This window comes from Phodopus roborovskii, unplaced genomic scaffold (assembly GCF_943737965.1).
Source record: "Phodopus roborovskii unplaced genomic scaffold, PHOROB, whole genome shotgun sequence".
Lineage (NCBI taxonomy): Eukaryota > Metazoa > Chordata > Mammalia > Rodentia > Cricetidae > Phodopus > Phodopus roborovskii.
This window is the reverse complement of record NW_026126407.1, coordinates 28308840-28321736: the sequence shown is the minus strand read 5'-3', so window position 1 is coordinate 28321736 and position 12897 is coordinate 28308840. Positions and strand designations below refer to the sequence as shown.

Below are 12897 nucleotides of genomic sequence, written 5' to 3'. Positions count from 1 at the left end.
GGAGGCAGCAAGCCTGAGGCCAGCCTAGGCTGCAGAGCCAGAGCTACTCTCAAAACACCACATGGGAGTGGCGTCAGTCCATAGTGAAAGGTATCAATTAGAAAAGTATTCATCTTTTCACTAAGCATTCACACTGCAGACCAAGAAAACAATGTGTTTTCAAGGAAAAATATAAAGGAAGTAGGAACAACATTCCCTTTTGATTAGATAGGTCTCACCATGTTGCCCAGATTAGTTTCAAACTCCTGGATTTAGGTAATCTTTCTGTCTCAGCTCTCAGAAGATAAAGTATATTCTAAAATAATGAGGAATGAAACTGTTGCATAGTCTTGACTTTATATTATCAACTATATTAAGACTTATGAGTCAGGGCTAGAGAGATGGCTCAGAGGTTAAGAGCACTGTCTGCTCTTCTAGAGGTCCTGAGTTCAATTCTCAGCAACCACATGGTGGCTCAAACCATCTGAACTGAGATCTGATTCCCTCTTCTAGCAAGCAAGCATGTATACATAATAAAAGAAAAAAAAATTAGGAAAAAAAAAAAAAGCTGGGCGTTGGTGGTGCACGCCTTTAATCAACTTCTTAGAGCAATTGACTTCACTGCAAAAGCATCTGACTGGAAAAGCTAGGATAAACTACTTTAATGGTAATTTACAATTTAGTTAAATAGAGTAGTTCAGTTTTTTTTTTTTTGTTTGTTTGTTTGTTTATTTTTAAAGAAGTGTCTCAGGGGCTGGAGAGATAGCTCAGTGGTTAAGAGCACTGACTAATCTTCCAGAGAACTTGGGTTCAATTCCCAGCATTCACATGGCAAATAACAGCAGTTTGTGACTCCAAGATCTGACACCTTTACACAGACATACAGGAAGGCAAACATCAATGCATATAAAATAAGAATAAAGAAATTATTTTTTCTTAAAATATCTCAGTATATAGCCCAGGCTTGCCTTAAATTCAAAATCCTGCTCTTAGTTCCCTGAGAGTTGGAATCGCAAGTGTGTACTACCATGCCTGGGTACAATTTTTTTGTTGCTGTTGTTATGTCCATCTATATAGCATCCCTTGAGTTTTTCAATAAATCTTCTTCTACCTTGTTCTTAAATTATAATAAAATTGTTGGTTGAAATTAAAAATTAAAATGAAAGTAAGTTTGCCACATAACAGACTTTACATTCACTCTTACACTGTTGCAGAAATACTTTACCATTTAAGATAATTTCCACAAAACATTTACTTCCTCTAAAAGAAGCATACCTCTAGGTCTTTGAAAGGGTGGAGAAGCAGCCCCAAAGGAAGCTTGGCTTTATTCAGTAAGGCCTGAGTCTGAGGGATGTTAGTCAAAGTGCATCGAAATAACCTGTTGGTGGAGAAAATGCACATGTCACGTGAAATCATTATTTACAACAAATAAAATAAAATAAAAAGTGCATATTTTTATCTTAGATAAGATTACAAATGAATCATAGACCTTACATTTTATATTATTAAAATATTTAAATTGCCATGTATGCCACACATAACCATGAATCCAGGTCCCAGGAAGCTGAGGCACTAGGATTACATTTTTGAAGTTAGTCTGGGTCACAGTGAGACCATGTCTCAAGAAACTAAAATAAAAAATTAAATCAAAGACCTACTAATCATGAAGAATAGTCTTATCTGGCTTCTGTGTAAAATAGTCTGGACTAATAATTATTACCTTGGAATCAATAGGTGTTGACTCAAATCCTCAAACAAAACTTTATTTTTTAAACAATTCATTATGTAATACACATATTTATTTATTTATTTGTTTATTTATTTCGATGGGCTTTGGTATGCCACCTAAGCTGGTCTTGTACTCCTAGGCTCAAGTGATCCTCGTATGTCACTTGACCAAATAGCTAGGACTATGTGTGCACACATACACAAGGTCAAAGGTTATTAAAAAGCAGTTTTACTAAAGCTTTTAAAAATATTATGTCAAAATAACAAATTCTGTAATTGATGAGTCTTTATTACATACATTTAAATGATTTAGGGACTAAAAGAGCTGATCATAATGGCTTTGAATTTTGGAGACTAAGTCAAGGATGAAGTTTGAGGCCAGGCTGGGCATGGTAGCAAACACCTTGAATCCCAGCATCCGGAGGCAGAGGCAGGCTGATACCTACGAGTTTGAGACCAACCTGGTCTACGCAGTGAATTTTAGGACAGGCATGGCTATGTACTTTGAAATGTAGCTAATCTAATGATCATGAATATAATAATCTTATTAGAGCCAATAAAAGGAACAATCAATTCAAGGACATAAACCCATTCCCTAGACCATTTTTTTTTTTAAGTTCCAGGACACTTTTACTAGAGTTTAAAAGGAAAAACCAGACCAGGAAAGCGGCAACTCTTTTTTTTTTTTTTTTAATTTTTAACTTTTTGGTTTTTCGAGACAGGGTTTCTCTGTGGCTTTGGAAGCTGTCCTGGAACTAGCTCTTGTAGACCAGGCTGGCCTCAAACTCACAGAGCCCACCTGTCTCTGTCTCTGCCTCCTGAGTGCTGGGATCAAAGGCGTGCGCCACCAAGGCACTGCCAAAAGCTGCAACTCTTATAAACTGCCATGCTGCTTAAGCTGGCTTAGAGGTCAGACTCATGGTAGACAAGGAACCACATGGCTGGGAGGAAGCTTCAGTAGGAAGTCCAAAGTGTTAGGGAAAGCATGCTAAGAACAAGGGTGACAGAAGAGGAAGAGTCAGGCTTTCCAGGTAATTCAGAAAATGAATAATCTTGGGAAGCAGCATGGCTGCACTCTTAAAGACTGCCAACTGACTCCATTTCTTTATTTAGAATACACAGAAATTAGGTATGCAATAATAGTGCTATCTTAAGATACACAGTCTACCTGTACTGCTTGTTCGTAACACCTAAAAAACACACCAGAAAACTTACGAACATAGACACTGTCATAAGAAACACTATTTGAAGGCTTACTCTGGATTACAGTTGAGTTTCTGAATGTCTTCATGCAAATTTGGAACTGGAGGCCTCAAAGGTGTCGAGGGAAGCATGTTCCTTTCTTGAAGAAGATTGACAATTCTTAGACCTTCTGGATGTAGACTTAATCCACTCATGCTTGCAGTTAAATGATTAGCACCTAAAGAAGTCTACAAACAGATTCAAAGTGAATAACCTTTGTAGGTGTATAGAGTTTGGTTAGAAGAGCATCCTCTAAACTCCTGGCCATGCTGAGGTTCTAGAGAAGTTAGTACGTACAAAACAAAAGTCTTATGAAATGGGGCTGGAAAGATGGCTCAGAGGTTGGGAGCACTGGCTGCTCTTCCAGAGGTCCTAACTTTAATTCCCCCACATAGAGGCTAACAACCATCTATAATGAGATCTGGTGCCCTCTTCTGGCATTCAGGAGGAACATTGTATCCATAATAAATAAAAATAAATCTTTAAAAACGCCTTATGAAATATTTTTATTCTAAATGGCTATAAAATGTTCAATGTACCTTTTACCAAAAGGTAAAAAAAAAAAAAGGTTTACCTGAGTAAAGGCCTGTGGGCCACTTGGGTAATTCAGGGACGAGGGTGGCATTCCAGCTGAACTAGATGGCGCTGTGTTCTGGTAGCCAGGTGGTAGGGAGGGGTATGCATATCCCACACTTCGGCTCATTTTGGGGTTCTGATTAATAAGCTGTGGTGTTGCTAGAAACAAGGTAACTTTTAAGTTCTATTTTATGTTCCACAGTACATAATACACCATAATAATCCATTAAATTATGAAAATTATAACATCAATCCTTTTGAATTAGTTTCATTTATCAACTTAAAGAGAAACAATCATTAGTAACAAGTAATAGCAAGATCAATATCTAGTTAGTGTAGACTACAGCCATAAACACAGAAATAAGTTCAGCATTCTTCATTTACATCCATATCATATAATAAATTTCATATTTAGACTAAATTTCATTTAAAAAAAAAAACCTTTAACAAATTCATCCTAAATGCAATTTAGGGGCTTAGGTACATGAATTTAAACATGTATAATTAATTAAAATTGGGCACATAAAGCCCGAAGCTCCAATTTAGAATGCCTAGAGGTAAAAAAAATATTAACAGTGGGTACATATACATAACATAAACTTTTTTCTCTGTTTCCTTCAATGAACACATATTACTTCTATGATCAGAGAAGAAAGAAAATTGTTCATTAGCATCTCACCTAAGAAGCCTCCTCCTTCAATTTGATCGTAAGTACTATGAGCCACCATAGATCCATTATTGGGATTTGATGTAACACCTAAAATGGAAATCCATCAACAAGATTTAAAGAAGAATGACTGCTATAGTTTCTCTACAAAATGAACTAATACCTAAAAATTTAGAAATCCTTAAAAAATAACTTAAATCATAGCCTATGAAGTGTCAAATGTTGCCAGGTGCTGAGGCACACACCTTTAATCCTAGCACTGGGAGGGCAGATACAGGTAGACCTCTGTAAGTTTGAGGCCAGCCTAGTTTACATGGTGAGTTTCATGCAAGGCTACATTGCAAACCCCTAGCTCAAAAACAAAACCATCCCAAACAACAAAATCTGGATAGAGAGATGGCTCAGTGGTTAAGAGCACTTACTGCTTTTTTAGAAGAGCTCATAAACATCTGTAACTCCACAGAGATCTGGTTCTTGTATCTGAGAGCACTGCACATATGTGCACATATCCACACACAGATACACACTGAGAAATAATAACAAATCCTCTTGTTTATTGGTTTTTCAAGGAAGAGTTTCTCTGTGTAGCCTCAGCTGTTCTAGAACTAGCTCTGTAGACCTGGCTGACCTTGAGTTCACAGAGATCCTTCTGCCTCTACCTCCAAAAAGAATAAATGTTTAAATGTGCCTACCATCAAGCATATAGATGAGTTGATTACTAGGAAGGTGTAAAGGAATGAAACCATATGATGGAAGGAGTGAGCCAACTTCTATAAATTGTACTCTGACTCTTGCATGTTTGCATGTACACACACACACATTTAATAAAAATGTATTTTAAAAAAATAGCTGGGCCTTGTGGTGCACACCTTTAATCCCAGCACTCAGGAGGCAGATGCAGGCGGATCTCTGTGAATTTGGGACCAGCTTGGTCTACAGAGCTAGTTCCAGGACAGCCTCCAAAGCCACAGAGAAACCCCATCTCAAAAAGCCAAAAAAAAAAAAAGAAAATAAAAATTTAAATATTGCAGGAAAAAAGCCAAGAATATATCTTAGTAGCTGAAAGATTGCTTGGCACACATAAATCCCTGGGTTCAATTCCCAGCTCAGCACATAAAAAAAATAAACAAGTAAAAAAGAAGCTGCTGGACTAGAGATGGTTCAGTGGTTAAAGCACTGGCTACTCTTCCAGAGGATCCAGGTCCAATTCCCAGAACCTGGATGTCAGCTCAAATCTGCCTTATAATTACAGTTTCAAAGACCTTGATGGACTTCTGGCCCACCTGGGTAGCCGGCATACATGTGGTGAAAACATAAATGCAGGCAAAACACACAGCCTACCAGAAGGTAGGAGTGTGTGTATGCTTAAAGGAAGTTGCTGGCTAACTGCTACACAATAATACAGTGTTTGCCTAGCACACACAAGATCCTAGATTTGATGCTCAGCACCACAAAACAACAAACAAACAAAAGCAAATAAAGCAGAATAAATTTAAAAAAAAAAACACAAGTTTTTAAATTTTTGCTTTTTGAGATGAGATATCATGCAACATAGGCTAGCCTCCAAATATACCAATGTTTCAAATAACTTAGATGCAGCTTTGTGAAAAAGGAACATCAGTCTTGGAATCTGTTTTTCCCCTGAAGATTGAAGAAAGATGATACAATAGTCTAACATATCTAGAAACAGACTTTTAAAGCACGGGATGCTCTCCACATCTTCCTTTCCATCCTAAACTGAGAATCTGAGCAGTGGCTTTGGCTTCCATTTACTTACCTTCGTGGTTGACAGTTGAATTCAATGAAGGTGGGAATACAGCAGCCCTAGGAGGTGCTTTCTGGGGAGGTGGGCCTCCAGCTGGAGGAGCTCCTGGCTGAAAAGTGGTAGGCAGAGGTGGATTCTGTAAGGGAAGTGCAGAACCTATGGAAACATGGGTTTTTCATGTCATGTACAAATTTAAGACAAAGGTCTCCAACAATCTTTACTAAAACCAAGCAGATTTCTAAATTGAATTTTAAAATAAAAATAGCCACCAATAAACTAATAGAAATACAGTAACTTCCTAAATTTGACATTCAATGTACAGTCTACATTTTATAACTCTTTTTTACCATGCTTCTTATCTGTCAGTTCTTAATGCAATATAAATAAACCAGCAACCCATAAACTCAGGAAGCTGGGAGTCCGTCCAAGCTGTACTGGAAGACCTGTCTCCACAAAGTACATGCACACATCATCATCAAATCACTTCTAGGGTAAGCAGAATATTCTGATATATTCTGATTATCTATTTCACTATCTGATCATAAAAACTTTAAGAAACCATATGGAATATCCCAAGAATAAATTAAAATGAATGAAAAAAAAATTTTTTTTTGGGGGGGGGTGGTTCGAGATAGGGTTTTTCTGTGTAGACTTGGCTGTCCTGGCACTCACTCTGTAGACCAGGCTGGCCTTGAACACACAGAGATCCACCTGCCTCTGCCTCCATGCTCAGCAGTAATTGTTTTAAATACAGGTCCTCACTATATAATCAAGGGTGGCCTCAAACATGATGTAATCCTCTTGCCTCAGCTTCTCATATACTGGGATTACCATAGTGTGTTGTGACCATGTCCAGCACAGTTTATTAATTTTGTTTACTTGCTAAAAATAGAGTATTGAACTAATTCTTCAATCTTCTTTTTTCTGTCTCCCTTTTTTTTTTTTTTTTTTTTTTTTTAATAAAAGTAGATCCAATTTTATTAAGGATTTCAAATTACACATTTCAAACTTCTGGAATGGGGTATAACCATTTGGAGAGCAACCAAATGTCATCATGAACACTGACCCCCGGTGTCCATCCACAAAGCACATCCCATTATGCAAGAGCCACCAGCTACCCGATCACTTTGGCAATAGCTACTTCCTAAGGAAGGGAGAGAGGGAAAGACTGTGCTAGCTCCTTAAAAAAGTGGAATTCTACCTTTAGGTTACAAACTTCAATGGTCAAGAAAATAAGCTGTGTTTAGATGAACTAGGATTACTAAAAATAGCACAAACCATCTAATAGAAAGCAACCAACCATTTTCAAAATAAAGGAAATATAACAGGTTAAGGGCTTCTAGTAGTTAAAAAGAAGGTGTTTACACCCTAAGACCTCAATACTAAAATTTCACAAAAAGAACTATCATCTCTCCACTAAAGAAAAAAACCTCGATGTAAAACAATTTTATTAACAGCAGGAATGATACTGTCCTCCAAGTACAATCCAATTAATATACCCTGTGAAAACAAGTTCCTTCACCAAAATGAACAGTAATTAGCCTGAGGTATTTTAAACGTGGCTCTCAGCATCTAAAACTTAAGTCACCTCCCCTCCTCTCCAATGGCTTCTTTATCACTTTGGGATTAGACCAGGCTATCTTTGAACTCATAAAGATTCATCTGACTCTGCTTCCCAAGTGCTGGGATTAAAGGCGTACGCCACCACCACCCAGCTATTTTGTTTTTATTATGGTATAACTTGTTAAAAATGAAATTACAGGGCACTCCTCCCTTGGTGGCTCGATCTCTAATGTCATTATGGGGAGTTCCTTCTCACTTTCCTCTGTTTAAAAATGAGATTATGGCCAAGAATAGCTGCATTTACCTTTAATCCCAGCATGCAGGCAAAGACAGGCTAATCCTTCTGAGTTTGAGGCCAGCCTGGTCTATAGAGTAAATTCCACAACAGTCTGGGAAACAAAGAGAAACCCTGTCTGGGGGGGGGGGGGAGAGGAGACAGACAGACAGACAGATAGATTATGCTGGGCAGTGTTGGCAAACACATTTAATCCCGGCATTTGAGAGACAAAGCAGGTGGATATCTGTGAGTTTGAAGCCAACCTGATCTACAAAGCTAGTTAGTTCTGGGACAGACAAGGCTGTTACTACAAGTTGTCCTCTAACCTCATCTGCACCGTGGCATTTACTCACACATTCACACACTAACCAAATAAGAGGCTCTTGCAGATGACCCAGGTTTGATTCCCAGAACCTACACTGGGTTTACAACTATCTATAACTCCTGTTCCAGGGAAGCTGATGCCCTCTTTTAACCTCTGGCACAGTATGAGGCATGCATGTAGTGCACTTACATAGACAGATGCAGGCAGCTGAACTTAGTGGCTCACAGCTTTAATCACAGCACTTGGGAGACAGGGGCAGGTAGTCTCTGTGAGTTTGAGGCCAGTCTGGTCTATAGAAAAAGTTCCAATAAAGCCAGGGATGTTAACACAGAGGAGCTATGTCCAAAAAACAAAACAAACAAACATAGATGCAGGCAAAACATTATTGAACAAAAATCTAAATTTTAAAAGAAGATTATTATTTATATGAATGTGTGTACATGAGTGATGTATATTCACCATATGCATGCCGTGCTGGCTGGTAGGGGCCAGAAGAGGACATTAGATCCCCTGCAGCCAGAGTTATAGACAGTTTTCAGTGCTATGTGGGTGCTGGGACTTGAACTCAAGTCCTTTGTAAAAAGTAGTATACACTCTTAGCTCTAGAGTCACCTCTCCAGTCCTTTGGCCGGTTGGTCCGTCTGTCTGTGTACCTATTTGAGATGGGGCCTCATATGGCACAGATGAGCCTCCAAGTCATTATATGGCAGAAGATGATCTTGAACCCTGATCTTCCTGCTTTACCTCCTGAGGACATGCTGTCATGCCTCATTTATGAGATTCAGGAGAACTGGGGGTACACACACAGATCTTCAGCTGGGCAAACACTCTACTGATTGAGCTCTACTTTGAGCCATTCTCCAGTTTTTTAAGACAGAGCTCACTATATAGCCTTGAAGTCATGATTCTCCTACCTCAGCCTCCTGAATGCTCATTTATTTTTAAGATTTACTTATTTTTATTTTATGTGTATGGGCCTTTGCCTGTATGTATGTCTGTGAATATATACGCATGCGGTACCCATAGAGACAAGCAAAGGGCAACAAATCTCCTGGAGCTGGAATGATGGTTGTGAGCTAACTAATGTGAATGCTGGGAGCCAAACCTGCTTCTTCTTCTTCTATAAGAGCAGCCAGTGCTCTTAGGCACTGAATCATCTCTCCAGCTATTCATGTGCTGGGATGATAGGCATGTATCCCCTAGGCCAGGTTCCAAAACATAAAAAACAAAACTAAATAAAACCTCCTTGTTTTTATACTTGTTAGTGATATAGTTAATATATTTTACTTATAGTAAACATGTATTTTATAAAACCAAAGGAACAAAGACAGCCAAATATGAAAAATTTGAAAAAGTCATCTTATACTGCTAAATTCTCCAGGACCAAATGGAAAAATCTTTGTTATTAATAAACCTTATTGATTTAGCAAAAATTAATCAGTGTTCAGTGGGAAAGTAAAGATTGCTGCCATGCAGCTTCCTTATCAAGAAAGCACCCATTCATCTATGACAGTACACACAATTTAAAAGAACAAAGGGCAAGGTGCACTCCCAACTCAGCATTAATAAGAATCTATGACCATGACACCACCAAAAGATGTCTAACCACAAAGTTCCAATGGCTTAATGTTTAACAAAACACAAGTTAGCTTACGGGTGTTTTTCATATCTTAGAACACGTTTTAATTCAGAAAATGCTATATTTCACAAAAGACTTGTTTAAAAAGTATTTCAAGACAAGGTTTCTCTATGTAGCCCTGGCTGTCCTGGAATTTACTCTGCAGACCAGGCCTAAAGGTGTGCACCACCATGCTAGGCCATAAAATAGACTTTTTATAGACAGAGTAATTCCTGTTTCTTCACTGCTAGAAATTGGTCCCAATGGCTACCTAGCACATGCTAGGCAAGTGTTAAATTGATCAATACCTATTTATAACAAGAAGAGTCAGAGTTCTGGACTTGGCCTTTTCAGATCCCTAAAAGCTAATTAATGTGAGGGTAAAAAATGCAGAAACAAACATACAAACAACAAAAAAACTAGAAAACAGAATGTGAGACTAGAAACAGGTATAACTTACATTAGGCTTTTTTCTTTTTCTTTTAATGTCCTGTGTCAAAGTAGGGTTAGGATATTACTACTACTACTACTACTACTACTACTACTACTTATTTTATGTGCATTGGTGTGTTTTGTCTGCATGTATGTCTGTGTAAAGGTGTCAGGTCTTGGGAGTTACAGACAGTTGTGAGCTGCCATGTGGGTGCTGGGAATTGAACCTGGATCCTCTGGAAGAGCAGCCAGTGCTCTTAACCCAGCTCCGGTTTTTAATGACAGTTATTTCCTGTGTGAGTCACACATCTGGTGTTCAGCGGACAACTTGTGGAAGTCAGTTCTAGCCTTCTCTCAAGTGAACAGTGTAATAGGGATAGAAGAAACTTATGTTACCAATGTTGATAGATGGTACCTCTTAACCCACTGAACCATCTCATTACTGCAGTGTGTGTATGTTGTTGTTGTTGTTATTGTTTTGTATTTTGAGACAGGATCTTATTCTGTCGGCTTTAAAGTCATGGCAATCTCATGGCTTAGTTCCAAGTTAGCAGTATTACAGGTAGGAACTGCCACACCCAGCTTGATACTAGAGTTTTTAGTTTAACACTATCAAGTACAAGAAGTGAATATAGAAATTAAAACAGATTTTTTTTTTAGAGAGCTATATATCTTTTTTACTTTCATTTTAAAGTTTATACAATTCTCATTCTGTTTCTTTAAAGATATAATCTTAGCAGGCTGGCCTTAAACTGTGATTTTTTTTTTCTGGCCTCAGCCTACCAAGTACTGGGATTACAGGCCCATGCTACTGTACCCACACTCCCGGCCCTTGTTTTTTTATGTGGGAATGATCATTATTTATGTTTTTCTAAACACAATGCTGGTGTCAAAGTATTCTACCTTAGAGCTTTTTTTTAAGGCCAAGGAAATTTTAGGTTATTGATCATGTACCCTTTCCACCAAGGTTGTACTTATTTTATCTATCTGTCTATCTATCTTTAGAGCCTGGGTCTCACTTTGTAGCCCTCACTGGTCTGAACTCATTATACAGATCAGGCTAAGCTTCAACTCATAGAGATCCAACTGCCTTTGCCTCCTGAGTGATGTAGTTGATTGGTTATTTACTTGAGAATGTTGCTCAGGAAAGACCCCAAATCCTGGACTTAAGTAATCTTCCTGCCTAAGCCTTTTGAGCAACTGGGAAAGTAGATGAAATAGTTCTTCGTTTTATTTTAGACTCATTATTATTATTATTTGTGTTTGTGTATCTGTATGTATACATGTGTGCAGATGCCCAATGCCTAAAGAGGGTGCTGGATCCCTCAGAGCTGTAGTTATAGGTATGTCCAGGCTATTTGGCTTATTTATTACATGAGTACTGATGTCTAAACGCCTGTCCTCATGACTGCACAACAAGCACTCTTGACAGCTGAGCCATCTTTCCAGTCTTTAAAATAGTTTTTAATAGTTTTTTTTTTTCAAGACAGGGTTCCTCTGTGTAGTTTTGGAGCCTATCCTAGCACTAGCTCTGTAGAGCAGGCTAGTCTTGAACTTACAGAGATCTACCTGCCTCTGCTTCCCAAGCACTGGGATTAAAGGCGTGTGCCATCACCACCAGGCTTCAATATACATTTTTAATCTCTGTATAGCCCAGGCAAGCCTTAGTACACCTGCCTTGTTTCACATGTTGTGGAATTACAGCCATGTGCTACTATGCCCAGCATATTTTATTATTATTATGTGCATGTGTATGAATGATGCGAGGGGGCACAAGACACACACAACTGTGTGGAGGTCAGAGGACAACTATCTGTAGTTAGTTCTCTTCTACCATTGCATGTTCTAGCAACTGAACCCAGATAACCAAGCTTGCATAGGCACTTTTACCCACTGAGCCATCTCATCAACCTGAGATCTTCAGATTTATTCTTAGCACATACTCTGAGGAAATGAACCAGTAAAAGCTTCCAAATGAAATGGCTAATATCAATAGCTATCTTCTTTTATTCATATTCCCTTAACTATATACAAATACTTTCTACCAAGCATGTAATTTGTTAGCTGCTGAAAGTGATCTAATGGTGGTAGAGGGTAGAGTGGGCAGTCCTCGAGACTGACCTAAGGTCCTGGCACTTGATAAGCACACAGCTGCAATTTAACCACATTCCCATGTCCCTGCACTAGGGACATATAGGCAGGAGACCATTTCAAGGTCATCTTTAGCTGCATAATATACTCAAGGACAAGGTTGGCCCAAACTAAAGAATATCCTATCTCCCCAAAGAAAAGGCTGAAAGAAAAACAGACAAAGTGGTGGAGCCCAGACCCTTCAGTTCACTCTCCCAGTGACTGCACAACTGTTAGACCCAGCCCCTTCAGTTCACACACCCCGTGACTGCACAACTGTTAGACCCAGCCCCTTCAGTTCACTCTCCCCGGGACTGCACAACTGTTAGACCCAGACCCTTCAGTTCACTCTCCCCGGGACTGCACAACTGTTAGACCCAGCCCCTTCAGTTCACACACCCCGTGACTGCACAACTGTTAGACCCAGCCCCTTCAGTTCACTCTCCAGTGACTGCACAACTGTTAGACCCAGACCCTTCAGTTCACTCTCCCCGGGACTGCACAACTGTTAGACCCAGACCCTTCAGTTCACACACCCCGTGACTGCACAACTGTTAGACCCAGCCCCTTCAGTTCACTCTCCAGTGACTGCACA

At 39.0% G+C, this 12897-nt stretch overlaps 1 protein-coding gene across 1 annotated transcript in view; it reads right to left on the bottom strand.

The window, feature by feature from the left end:
- Positions 1–12897, bottom strand: part of Sec24a (SEC24 homolog A, COPII coat complex component) — a 67639-nt gene that overhangs the window by 38034 nt on the left and 16708 nt on the right. The window contains exons 3-7 of the mRNA XM_051180737.1: positions 5970–6113; positions 4205–4282; positions 3524–3684; positions 2965–3137; positions 1255–1357 (exon numbers count right to left, since the gene is read on the bottom strand). Of these exons, the coding sequence (XP_051036694.1) occupies positions 1255–1357; positions 2965–3137; positions 3524–3684; positions 4205–4282; positions 5970–6113 (659 nt within the window). The remainder of the gene's footprint in view (positions 1–1254; positions 1358–2964; positions 3138–3523; positions 3685–4204; positions 4283–5969; positions 6114–12897) is intronic.